The sequence below is a fragment of the Emys orbicularis genome, chromosome 1, assembly GCF_028017835.1.
Source record: "Emys orbicularis isolate rEmyOrb1 chromosome 1, rEmyOrb1.hap1, whole genome shotgun sequence".
In the NCBI taxonomy this organism is placed as follows: domain Eukaryota; kingdom Metazoa; phylum Chordata; order Testudines; family Emydidae; genus Emys; species Emys orbicularis.
The window spans coordinates 248,399,393-248,413,388 of NC_088683.1; the positions used below are offsets into that span (position 1 = coordinate 248,399,393).

Below are 13,996 nucleotides of genomic sequence, written 5' to 3' on the forward strand. Positions count from 1 at the left end.
CTGGGTGACATCCCAGACAAACTGGTGTTAGCTCTGCCTAGCCTGCTTGATGGCCCATTAAGGACCATCAGCTATACAATGGACCCATTGAGAGAAGGCAAATATGCCTTGAGCAAAGTATGCAGGAACTTGCCCATGTGACTCCAGACTCCATTTTGCTGTAATTTTCCACAGTAAGAACAAAGAGGTGTTCTTACACCTGGAAAAGACTATATAAGGCTGATGCCTCATCTCCATCTTGTCTTCAATCCTGCTTCATACCTCTGGAGGAACTTTGCTACAAGCTGAAGCTTTGAACAAAGGACTGAGGACCCATCCCAGCGGGGGATGTATTCCAGAGACTTGATTTGAACCTGCAGTTTATTCTATCGCTGCTGCAAGCCTGAACCAAGAACTTTGCCATTACTGTATGTAATTGATTCCATTTAACCAATTCTAACTCTCATCTCTATCTTTTTCCTTTTATGAATAAACCTTTAGATTCTAAAGGATTGGCAACAGCGTGATTTGTGGGTAAGATCTGATTTGTATATTGACCTGGGTCTGGGGCTTGGTCCTTTGGGATCAGGAGAACCTTTTTCTTTTACTGGGGTCTTGGTTTTCATAACCATTTGTCCCCATAACGAGTGGTACTGGTGGTGATACTGGGAAACTGGAGTGCCTAAGGAGATTGCTTGTGAGACTTGCGGTTAGCCAGTGGGGTGAGACTGAAGTCCTCTTAGTCTGGCTGGTTTGGTTTGCCTTAGAGGTGGAAAAAACCCCAGCCTTGGGCTGTAACTGCCCTGTTTGAGCAATTTGTCCTGAGTTGGCACTCTCAGTTGGGTTCCGCCAGAACCGCATTATCACACCTGGACCTCCTGCTCCTGCTCTTATCGGAGAGGTAGGAGTCTGACTACGAGGTCTCTGAAAAAGAAGACCACGGAGGAGCCGTACTTCGGGGCATTGATCGTTGGGAGCTCAGGGACCGACTGGGCTCTCTCTCCGGAGATGCTGGTGCCGGAGGATGCTGTGGAGAAGGAGAGCACCGGGACATCATCGCTAGGGGGCAGGGTGGTGCTGATGGCACCGGTGTCTCCTCCGTCCTAGGGGGCAAGAATGGCGCCGTGAGCCGCAGCAAGTCCTGAGCTGCCTCAAAAGCTTCTGGTCTCAAGGGGAGCAGCAGTTGCTGGCTACTAGGGTCTGGCGAGCACGGTAGGCCTGGACTCAACTGCCTTATCTGGGCAGGAGTCGACGTGGCCCTGCCCGGGAATCTGGTGCTGTGGCCCAACTGGGGCTCACAGTCGTCAGCTCCTTGGATTTGGCCGGGGAAGAATGATCCCTCTCCAGCTTCTTTTTCTTCTGAGGCACCAGTGACTGAGACCGGTGCATACCTGCCGACTGGCCGCGGGAGGAGCTGTGCCGGTGCTGAGTATCTCGGGAAGAGTCCTTTCTTGGCACCAGTTCCCGGGATGACGGCACTGGGGCGCTCCGCGCTGACGAGTATATGCTGGGTGCGGGGTCCCCTGACTCTGGGTTCGAGTGGGGGTGGAGAGCTGCCTCCATAAGGAGAACTTTAAGCCGCTGTTCCCTTTCTTTAACAGTTCTGGGACGGAACTCACGGCAGTTTTTACAACGGTCCTTTTGGTGACCTTCCCCATGGCACCTTAAACAAGCGGCATGAGGGTTGCTCTTTGGCATGCGCTTAGCACAGACCTCACAGTCTTTAAACCTCGAGGACTGCGGCTTACCACGGCTCCGGGGAGTCAGAAGGGGGGTGAAACCCCCCAACTAACCCTAAACTAACTATAAACAACTACTATACAATAACTAACTACAGACGAACTATATACAAATGACAAAGATAAAGGTGCTTGCTAAAGCAAGGGCTATGGGACGTTCCAGCTAACCGTCACTGGCAGTAAGAAGGTACTGAGGGGTAGCGGATCGGCAGGGCTCTATATTGAGCACCATGGAGGCGTGACTCCAGGGGGTGCCCAGGCTGACCCGACGGATGCTGCTATGGGAAAAAATCTTCTGGCTACCGTGCATGTGCATTCGCACACACCTGATTGGAATTCACATGAACAAGCACTCGAAGAACTGTACCTTCCCCTGGGATAATGACTGAAGACTATGCTGAATATTATTTGTTTGGATTTACTCTGATTGAGTTGGCTTAAGGGGAAAGGGATTGATTTATGCTCTAATTTGCAGAAGGATTTTAGTCTTTGTTTTATATTTGACAAAATTACTAATGGGCAAGAAAGGACATCTCCTTTAGGAAGAGGGCTTTTGGATTACAGGACACTTATCTGAATCTCCCAAAAGCTTAGAAACTGGGAAGGAAGGCATCTCATCCACAACGTTTAATGTATAATGCTCAGTGAGTTACAAGGAAGAAATAAGAAGTTGGCAACCATAAAAAGCGAGTCCTAAATCACAAAATTAAACCTGTTACCTGAAACCTTAGAGAGTTTCCTTCAGACTCTATTGACAAAATAACACATTTCTAGCTCCTGTTAAATCTCAGATAACCAGAAGATGGCAGATCTGTATAAGTGGCAATGGGGAACTGAATAATATATATCAAACATTTTTCTGGTGACTTCATTCATCTTTCTCTGCACATCCCCCCAGGGTTTGTTGGGTTCAGGGCAGCAGCTGTGGCACAACGCACATGTGCAGCAGTTCCGCGCTTGTGCATTAGTGTACAGAGCCTGGGGAGGCAGGTTGTTCAGAGGGGTCACAGCACCTGGCTTTGCCCAGCCGGAGGGGCTCTTCTTGGGCTCACATCACTCTGGTCTCCCACCTAGTTTGATGCACGTGGAGGTATGGGGGAAGATAACCCTGCCTGACCTAAATAGCGCCCCTGAAATAAATCCCTTGAGACTGTTGGAGTGGTGCAAGAGGAAATATATGGGACCTAAAAAGTTTCCTTGGAGGATAATGGGAATAATCTTGTCTGGCCTGGAGGCTAAATAGATTTCTTCAGTCAAGAAGAACAGGAGACCGTGCAGGAGACTAAATACCCTATCTCTCCCTGTTGCGGTGCATCCCTGCCCTATAGCACTCCCTCTCTCAGTTTCACTATTCTCAAGGCCCCTCAAGAATCCCACAGAGTAATACCATTTTAGGATCTCTTGCTTAATACCCCTCCTTGGGGCTGGTTTATTACCAAAACGTTATTCAAATAATCCCCAACGTAAGTCCCAATCATAGTCCATTTCCCACATCCAGCATATAGAGTCCTTAAAATCCTGCTCTTCCCAGCGGGAACCTGCACAGTCTCTCTGCTTGAAGATCTTCCTCACTAGGGGTGCAACCCTCACTCCCCCTGGACTTCTGGGTCCAGCTCTCCAGCATGGAGATGTCAGCAGATAAGTCTGCCACTCCCCTGCCTTCAACTCTCTGGCTCTCAGCTTTGGCTGTCCAGGTTAGAAGTCAGCAGGCATATCCCTCTGTTGCTCTCTAGCTTTCAGCAATCCCCCCAGAACCACATACAGTTCAGCCTCTTGGCTCTCATCTGCAAACCTCTCATTCCCAGGCAACTTTCACCTGTCCTTTTCTGACTGACCAGGCAGCTGTCATCTGCCTTTTTCCTAACTGATGCTCAGAGAGCCCCAACCCACCAGATCTGTGTGACCTGTAGTCTCTCCTCTTAGACTCAGGGTTGTACACAGACCTCTTCCTTGGGGCCTGTGGTCTCTGAGAGCTCCACTTCCTTAGGAGAAGTTTTATCTCTGTGAGCACCTCCCTCTAACTGAGCCCTGATGGCCTTTTAACAGGTACAGGTGCTCGTTATTCAATTAACTGCCTAGAAAGTCTTGTTCTCTTTAAATTGGCTCCGCACAGGTAACCCGGGCTGGATTCCCCTTAAAGGGGCCAGCAACCCCATGACACTCCCTTAGTGTTCTTATAGTGGCTGTGCCTAAAACTTTCCAATTTTGCCTTTGATAATTTTACCTCAGTATTTGCAATATTAGTAAGATGGTAAGCAATTAGTCTCTTAGCACAAACACTGTCCATTCACCAAGAAGTGATCTTCCCTGGCTTCGCCTTCCTCAGACTTTATAGCAACTTTAGTAGTGGACTATACCCTTACAACAAGAGGAGGACTGTCTTGCAATCCCTTTCTCTTGTTCTCCCTCATAGATTGACTCAGGAGACAGAGAGGTATGCCTAGGAGAAATACTTCTGCTGTAAACCAACAAAGAGGAGGTAGAAGGCTTTTTGTTTGAGAAGCTGAGGGGACCCAGACACTATTTGTTGAAAGATATATACCTGTGCTGAAGAGGATAAATATAGAGAGATATTCATTATCGGTACCCTACTGGGAGAGACTTGGAAGCCATTATTAATGGTGAGACATCCACAAAAGGAGGAATGTTATGTTTGCCAGTGCCAAAGATCACATCTTAGCTAATACAAAGGAACCACACTTCAGGTCAGATTTAGTTGAAGGAGCAGTGGCTGAGTCAGAAGAACCAAGTCTCTTTAGCCTCCTTTTAGCCAATACTGGGGATGGTGATCAGTGCCAAGTCAAAGGCTTAGACCGATGTACTTTTTCTATCGGAACTGCTGACTGACCCAAGGAGACCTGTATCATGCTCTCAGATGAAGTGTGAGGTTTTTTGGCAACCTATGAGACCCAAGTGCTAGGGGTAATATCCTGGATTACCAGAGCACTAGCCAAATACTACTTGGGACCACCAGAGACTATTTCCATTGAGGGGGCTTCAGAATCAGAAGCACCCTCCATTGACTGCTCCAACAAAAATAATTTCAAAGGAGCTTCTTGGGCTTCGTGTGTGTGTGTTTTGGAAAGACCTGCATATTGAGCATTTGTCTGGAATACAGCCTTCTCCAAGACAAAGACATTTAAGATGTCCATCATTTAAGTACATAGCTATCTCACAAGTAGGAAAAGTTTTAAACCCTGAAGTCTTTGCCTCAGTCGTGAGGCTGATGACTTGGTACAGAAGTATAAACTAACAAAAAATATTTTTTTTAAATATATTGCCAATGGGCTAGAAAAAATATGTAACAAAAAACAGCAACGAAGTGTGATGGATCTTCTAAACAGGGGACTACAACTCCCATCAGCACCCTCCCCACTGCACATCCCTTCCTCTTGGCCAAATAAGGGGAAAAGTCCTACCCAAGGAAGTTGCTGGAGATGATGGCCATGTGGCTAGCCAGGATCTACAGAGAAACTGAAGCAGCAGCCACATGGCAAGCAGGGAGCTGGAGAAAAGCTGAATTCAGAGCGGGATCCCCAGGAACCATATGCAGAGTGGTGTGTGGATGCAATAGCTGGGTGCAGGTCTGTGTGGAACTTATGGGGGAGCAGCAGCAGGGCAGGAAGTCAGAGCAGAAGGGCCTCAATGAGAGAGACGAACTGAGCCTGGCCTGGAAACCTGCAAGTGCCCATTGACTTGGAATAGAGACATGACTGGAGAGGGCACCCCAGGCACCAGGCCTGAAAAGCCTCGACTCTCAGCTGGACTGCCAAAGAGACCCAAACAAGAACTGCTATAGGATATTTTGAACTGTAACTATTTAAGCCTCTGTACCTAAGGTATCTACAACCTTTCCCTCCCAGCTCTAGCTCTTAGCCATGTGTCTGAGTGGTTACTGGGACTCACCAGGGCTAGCACATACAGGGCTTAGCTGCAGTAGCAACTACAGTGTTTTTCTGCGAGTTGTGATACACCTGACATGATACTGGCAACCTAGGGATTTGGTGTACTGAGCAGCTCCAATCATTACAAAACGAACACTAACTAAGATGGAGAGCTATGGGATAGCAGTCAGACACTGTGGAGATTGTCTTGCTGCCACAGGCGTTAAGAAGGAACTGAGAGATGGTTGGGTTTGCTCTGCCATTTATGCCTAAAGGTGTGTATATGAGGGCATGCAGGGAACAAAATGCCCCCCCAAACACTGCTGGGCAAAAGAATCTAATCTTGCATGTGTACGCACAGTCAAATCGTCACTTTGGCTGCTGTGGGATCCCCAGTCTCTTTGTTATTGGGGCAGGAGTAATAAAGTGTTGTTATTCTGGTTATGTAAATCAAGGACAATAGAACTGTACTTGGCATTTTATGACTGAGGGACTCGCCCTCAACTAAGCAGCACTCGCTAGGCAAGGGACATGGGTTCCAAAGCCCAGTGAATTGAGAGAGGCTGGGGACAGGTATTTGTACCTGGTAGGGTGGGGCCCTTCTGAGGGCCCTAAACACCACTTTGACCCCTCCTCTCTCCAGTGTGCAATAACAGAACTAATTTAGACTCAATTAGGAATCTTGTTACATGCTGCAGAGCTGAAATCACTGATACCTAGGTCTAAGCATTAGACCTACTTTGGGCTAGTGGTTCTGATGCAAGAAGACTATCCAGGTGTACCAGCAGTGAGGCTCCCCTACTAACAGCAGAAATCACTGAGAGCTGAAATCACTGACAGCTGTGTTAAGTAGGGGGGGCCTGAAGACATATTGGTGAGCGGCTAGCAGAATGGCTAGTGGAGAGGCGCAGCCAGCAGCGCGGCTGGAGGAGAGGCGTGGCTGGTGGTGAAGACTGGAGCAAAACCCACAGAGAGGCGTGGCAATTGGCCGTCAAGGGCCCGAGCAGCGGAGTGTGAGAGGTGCCTCCATACTTCCCCCCTTCCACCCAGGCTGGGAGGTAAACTCTGCAGCTGAACTTCTGAACTCTGGGCCTGCACTGACCAAGGACAGCAACTGTGAGTTTTGGGTTGCTGGACTCAAGAACCAAAGGGAAAGGACACAGCCCAGTCTACTTAGGGGTGGGGCTTCTGGTTCATGGTTTGTGTTTATGAACCCTAATTGTGGTGTTTTCCCAATTTAATGCTAAGTTGTTTACCTCTTGTTATTAAAGATTTTTTGCTACACCAAGGGTATGTCTACACTACGAAATTAGGTCGATTTTATAGAAGTCAATTTTTAGAAACCAATTTTATACAGTCGATTGCGTATGTCCACACTAAGCGCATTAAGTCGGTGGAGTGCATCCTCACTACCGTGGCTAGCATCGACTTATGGAGTGGTGCCCTGTGGGTAACTATCCCACAGTTCCTGCAGTCTCCGACGCCCATTGGAATTCTGGGTTAAGCTCCCAGTGCCTGATGGGGCAAAAATATTGTCACGGGTGGTTTTGGGTACATGTCGTCAGTCTCCCCTCCCTCTGTGAAAGCAACGGCAGACAATCGTTTCGTGCCTTTTTTCTGAGCAGACGCCATACCACAGCAAGCGTGCAGCCCGCTCAGCTTAGCTCACCGACACTGCCGCTGTTGTGTCCTGGGTGCTGCTGGCAGCAGACGGTGCAATAGGTCATACACCATTGTCATACACCGCTTCCACTGCAACTCTGCTCTGCTGCTATTGCCTCAATAGCGAATTTCTCCATGTTGTCTGCCATGGGCTCCCAGGTACATGTGTTCTTCCTCGGGAAATGTGCACGGTGCTAACCGTCGTCCTCTACCGCTTCCGCTGCAACTCTGCTCTCCTGCTCTTGCCTCGATAGCGAATTTCTCCCTGTTGTCTGCCATGGGCTCCTGGGTGTGTTCTTTCTCGGGAAATGTGCGCGGTGCTAACCGTCGTTCTCCACCACTTCCGCTGCAACTCTGCTCTCCTGCAGACGCCATACCACGGCAAGCATGGAGCCCGCTCAGCTCACTGCTGCTGCTGTGAGCATTGTAAACACCTCACGCATTATCCTGCAGTATGTTCAGAACCTGCAAAAGCAGGCGAGGAGGCAACGACAGCGATGAGGACATGGACACAGACTTCCCTCAAAGCACGGGCCCTGGCAATTTGGACATCATGGTGTTAATGGGGAAGGTTCATGCCATGGAATGCCGATTCTGGGCCCAGGAAACAAGCAAAGACTGGTGGGACTGCATAGTGTTGCAGGTTTGGGATGATTCCCAGTGGCTGCGAAACTTTCGCATGCGTAAGGGCACTTTCATGGAACTTTGTGACTTGCTTTCCCCTGAAGCGCAAGAGTACCAAGATGAGAGCAGCCCTCACAGTTGAGAAGCGAGTGGCGATAGCCCTCTGGAAGCTTGCAACGCCAGACAGCTACCGGTCAGTCAGGAATCAATTTGGAGTGGGTAAAATCTACCGTGGGGGCTGCTGTGATCCAAGTAGCCAACGCAATCACTGAGCTGCTGCTATCAAGGGTAGTGACTCTGGGAAATGTGCAGGTCATAGTGGATGGCTTTGCTGCAATGGGGTTCCCTAACTGTGGTGGGGCGATAGACGGAACGCATATCCCTGTCTTGGGACCGGACCACCTTGGCAGCCAGTACATAAACCGCAAGGGGTACTTTTCAATGGTGCTGCAAGCACTGGTGGATCACAAGGGACGTTTCACCGACATCAACGTGGGATGGCCAGGAAAGGTGCATGACGCTCGCATCTTCAGGAATTCTGGTCTATTTGAACAGCTGCAGGAAGGAACTTACTTCCCAGACCAGAAAATTACCATTGGGAATGTTAAAATGCCCATAGTTATCCTTGGGGACCCAGCCTACCCCTTAATGCCCTGGCTCAGGAAGCCATACACAGGCACCCTGGACAGTAGTAAGGCGCAGTTCAACTATAGGCTGAGCAAGTGAGAATGGTAGTAGAATGTGCATTTGGACGTTTAAAAGCTCGCTGGTGCAGTTTACTGACTAGGTTAGACCTCAGCGAAACCAATATTCCCATTGTTATTGCTGCTTGCTGTGTGCTCCACAATATCTGTGAGAGTAAGGGGGAAGACATTTATGGCGGAGTGGGAGGTTGAGGCAAATCGCCTGGCGGCTGATTACGTGCAGCCAGACACCAGGGCGATTAGAAGAGCACAGCTGGGCGCCCTGCGCATCAGAGAAGCTTTGAAAACCAGTTTCATGACTGGCCAGGCTATGGTGTGACAGTTCTCTTTGTTTCTCCTTAATGAAAACCCACCCCCTTGGTTGACTCTACTTCCTTGTAAGCCAACCGACCTCCCGCCTTCAATCACCACTTTCAGAGCCAATAAAGTCATTATTGTTTCAAAATCATGCATTCTTTATTAATTCATCACACAAATAGGGGGAAAACTTGCAAGGTAGCCCGGGAGGGGTGGGTGAGGAGGGAAGCACTGGGTGGGGTGGTGGATGAGGGGAGGAGGGAAGGACAAGGCCACACTACAGTTCAAAACTTATTGAATGCCAGTAGCTTATCGGTTGCTTGGGCAATCCTCTGGGGTGGAGTGGCTGGGTGCCTGTAGCCTTCCCCCTCCCCTCCCCCGTGTTCTTGGGCGTCTGGATGAGGAGGATATGAAAGTTGGGGAGGAGGGCAGGCGGTTATTCAGTGGATGCAGCAGGGGGTTGTGCTCTTGTTGGCTTTCCTGCAGCTCCAACAGACGCTTCATCATGTCTGTTTGCTCCCCCATTAGCCTCAGCATCGCGTCCTGCCTCCGCTCTTCGCGCTCACTTAATTCTTTCCTGGCCTCTGCCACTGAATGCCTCCATGTGTTAAGCTATGCCCTATCAGTGCGGGAGGACTGCATGAGCTCAGAAAACATGTCACCGCGAGTGCGTTTTTTTTTTTTTTTGCCTTCTAATCTGCGATAACCTCAGGGACGGAGATGATGGGGGAGCGTAGAAACATTCTACGCTCTACGATTCTGGGGGGACTTTGTTTTTTGGTAGGCTTGCCTCAGCTCCTTAACTTTCATGCAGCACTGCTGTGTGTCCCTGTTGTAGCCTCTGTCCATCATGCCCTTGGAGATTTTGGCAAATATATTGGCATTTCGTCTCTGCCTGCACGGATTCTTCTCCCCATACAGCGATCAGATCCAGTACCTCCTGTTCGGTCCATGCTGGAGCTCTTTTGCGATTCTGGGACTCCATGGTCACCTGTGCTGATGAGCTCTGCATGGTCACCTGTGCTGATCAGCTCGCTACGCTGACCAAACAGGAAATGAAATTCAAAAGTTCCCGGGACTTTTCCTGTGTATCTGGCTAGTGCATTGGAGTTCAAAGTGCTGTCCAGAGCAGTCACAATGGAGCACGCTGGGATAGCTTCCGGAGGCCAATACCGTCGAATTACATCCACACTACCCCAAATTGGACCCAGCAAGGTTGATTTAGCACTAAACCCCTCATCGGGGAGGAGTACAGAAATTGATTTTAAGAGCCCTTTAAGTTGACAAAACAGGCTTGGTCGTGTGGATGGGTGCAGGGTTAAATCAACCTAATGCTGCTAAAATCAACCTAAACTCGTAGTGTAGACCAGGGCCAAGACTCTGTGCTTGCGAGAGGGGAACTATTGCCTCTTTGAGGCACCCGGGGTGTGTGTGTAATTTTCCCAGGTCACTGGGTGGGGGCTCGAGCCGGTTTTGCATTGTATTCATAGAATCATAGAATATCAGGGTTGGAAGGGACCTCAGGAGGTCATCTAGTCCAACCCCCTGCTCAAAGCAGGACCAATTCCCAACTAAATCATCCCAGTCAGGGCTTTGTCAAGCCTGACCTTAAAAACCTCTAAGGAAGGAGATTACACCACCTCCCTAGGTAACCCATTCCAGTGCTTCACCACTCTCCTAGTGAAAAAGTTTTTCCTAATATCCAACCTAAACCTTCCCCACTGCAACTTGAGACCATTACTCCTTGTTCTGTCATTGTTGAAAAGGGAACCCCTATGTACTGAACCCGGCCCTTGTTGCTATCAACTCTGCCTGGCAGAAGGATTACACATGCATGGGGTGCATGTGCACCTACAATGGAGTCTAACTACAGTGGACAAATACTTAAAGGAGTGTTGGACTGACATGAAATACTGAGTTTGTTGTTGGCAAGGTCAAATATTTGTGCCTAAAATTGGACAGTGGGATGGATGATTTAAGATTATTAGGAAAGTCTGTACAGTATTGCCAGTGTTATAACTATAGCAATTACAGTGCATATAGCTACTATGTACTGTATAATTGATATAGTTGAATACAAAATTTTAAGATAATTAGTAGGGACTTTGTGCCTGATTCTCCTTTCACTCACACCAGTTTTTACAGTAGTGAAATTCCATAGACTTCAACCATGAGCTGAAACAGGTCCATGCTACTTCTTCTGTCTCCTCAAAAGTTGAATTTTAAGTCTCTGTACTCTTTTCCCACCATGAGCTGGGATGTTCTTGAATGACTTACCCTTCCAAGGATCTGTCCAGAGTCCAATCAGGAGATCGACGGAGGGAACGTTCAGGTGATGATGTCCTTAAAGTAGAGCTTAATTGGTATGTAGTAGTAAGACTCTGGCGACGAAGCTCTTGTACAGCACGTTCCCTAAATCAAAATGGTAATTGATTTTAAAGGAGACATTACCAACTAAGAAGCAAAGCCTCTCTACAAGACTCTACTTTAGACCCAAAGTAGTCTTATGTTATAGTATGGTGTGCAATAAAAAGAGGGTGCATAAATGTTTGTCAGCACAGTTCAATGGACAGCACTCAACCTCTAAACCAGAAAGTTGTAGTTAGAAATACAGTAGAACCCTGTTTATTTGACCCTCCATTATCCGGCTCTCCATATTATCCGAACAACTAGCGCACACAGGTCCAGAAGTGGGTGATCTCTTCTGTGGCCACTAGACAGCACTGTGGCCTCACACTCTCTTATTCTCTGGATCAGAGGTTCTCAAACTGTGGTCCATAGACCACCAGTGGTCTGCGAGCTCCATTCAGGTGGCCCGCGGATAGTTCCCTCTAAATTGTGCCCCTGGGCAGCCGCATACAAGAGAATGAAGGGCCACCCACCTAATTAGTGGAGCCGCACAGGCGTGGCTCCACTAATTAGGTGCCTGGACCCTGGAGAAGACACACATGTAAGGTGAGGTGATGGCCTTGGGGGGGGAATAGGGAGTAGGTGGGATGGGGCATTGGGGCGAGAAGAGAGGATGATGGGAATTTGGGATGTGCAGGGCAGAGGCGGCTAGAGAAAGAGGTGATTTACCCCAGCTCCAGGGCTGTGGCTACCAAGGAGAGATGGCCCTCCTTCCCAGCCTCAGCTCTGTGGCGGGGGAGAGACCCCCCTCCTTCCCAGCCCCAGCTCGGGGGCTGCCGTGGCGTGGGAGGGAGGGAACATCCATCGCGTTAGAAAGGTAAGACTACTGATATTAAAATATGAGTTGTGTGCTTTTATTTGTAGAACAAAAAAGTTAATTATTAAGGGTTTTTTTATATAGCGCTTTTATCCAAAGCACTTAACAACAGTTAGCGAACGGTACAAAGAACATTTAGAAAGATCATTAAGTGGTCCGCCAAGACCCTCAGCAATTTTCAAGTGGTCCGCGGAAAAAAAAGTTTGAGAACCACTACTCCGGATTATCCGAATTTTTGATTAGCCGGTCTGGTACCAGTCCCCCAGTTAGATCAGATAAACGGAGTTCTGCGGTATTCACAGAATCATAGGATATTAGGGTTGGAAGAGACCTCATGAGGTCATCTAGTCCAATCCCCTGCTCAAAGCAGGACAGACACTAACTAAATCATCCCAGCCAGGGCTTTGTCAAGCCGGGCCTTAAAAACCTCTAAGGATGGAGATTCCACCACTTCCCTAAGTAACCCATTCCAGTGCTTCACCACCCTCCTAGTGAAATAGTGTTTCCTAATATCCAACCTAGATCTCCCCCACTGCAACTTGAGACCACTGCTTCTTGTTCTGTCATCTGCCACCACTGAGAACAGCCTAGCTCCATCCTCTTTGGAACCCCCCTTCAGGTAGTTGAAGGCTGCTATCAAATCCCCCCTCACTCTTCTCTTCTGCAGACTAAATAACACCAGTTCCTTCAGCCTCGGCTTGTAAGTCATGTGCCCCAGCCCCCTAATCATTTTCGTTGCCCTCCGTTGGACTCTCTCCAATTTGTCCACATCCCTTCTGTAGTGGGGGGACCAAAACTGGACGCAATACTCCAGGTGCGGCCTCACCAGTGCCGAATAGAGGGGAATAATCACTTCCCTCGATCTGCTGGCAATGCTCCTACTAATACAGCCTAATATGCTGTTGGCCTTCTTGGCAACAAGGGGACACTGCTGACTCATATCCATCTTCTTGTCCATTGTAATCCCCAGGTCCTTTTCTGCAGAACTGCTGCTTAGCCAGTCAGTCCCCAGCCTGTAGTGGTGCATGGGATTCTTCCTTCCTAAGTGCAGGACTCTGCACTTGTCCTTGTTGAACCTCATCAGATTTGTTATGGCCCAATCCTCCAATTTGTCTAGGTCACTCTGGACCCTATCTCTACCCTCCAGCATATCTACCTCTCCTCCCCCCCCCCCCCCCGCAGCTTAGTGTCATCTGCGAACTTGCTGAGGGTACAATTAATCCCATCATCCAGATCATTAATAAAGATGTTGAACAAAACCAGCCCCAGGACCAACCCCTGGGGCACTCTGCTTGATACCGGCTGCCAACTAGACATCAAGCTGTTGATCATTATCCATTGAGCCTGACAATCTAGCCAGCTTTCTATCCACCTTATAGTCCATTCATCCAATCCATACTTCTTTAACTTGCTGGCAAGAATACTGTGGGAGACCGTATTAAAAGCTTTGCTAACATCAAGATATATCACGTCCACCACTTTCCCCGTATCCACAGAGCCAGTTATCTCATCATAGAAGGCAATCAGGTTGGTCAGGCATGACTTGCCCTTGGTGAATCCATGTTGACTGTTCCTGATCACATTCCTCTCCTCCAGGTGCTTCAAAATGGATTCCTTGAGGACCTGCTTCATGATCTTGCCAGGGACTGAAATGAGGCTGACGGGTCTGTAGTTTCCCCGGGTTCTCTTTCTTCCCTTTTTAAAATATGGGCGCTATATTTGCCTTTTTCCAATCGTCCAGGACCTCCCCCGATCGCCACGAATTTTCAAAGATAATGGCCAATGGCTCTGCAATCACATCAGCCAACTCCCTCAGCACCCTTGGATGCATTAGATCTGGACCCAGGAACTTGTGCATGTCCAGCTTTCTAAATAGTCCTT

General features: G+C 48.7%; 1 protein-coding gene across 1 annotated transcript in view; it reads right to left on the reverse strand.

Moving 5' to 3' along the window:
• Nucleotides 1-9,737: 9,737 nt before the first annotated feature.
• The window catches only part of TSGA10 (testis specific 10), a 58,755-nt gene continuing 54,496 nt past the window's right edge, over nucleotides 9,738-13,996 (reverse strand). Inside the window, exons 19-20 of the mRNA XM_065418360.1 lie at nucleotides 11,167-11,301; nucleotides 9,738-9,924 (exon numbers count right to left, since the gene is read on the reverse strand). Of these exons, the coding sequence (XP_065274432.1) occupies nucleotides 9,738-9,924; nucleotides 11,167-11,301 (322 nt within the window). The remainder of the gene's footprint in view (nucleotides 9,925-11,166; nucleotides 11,302-13,996) is intronic.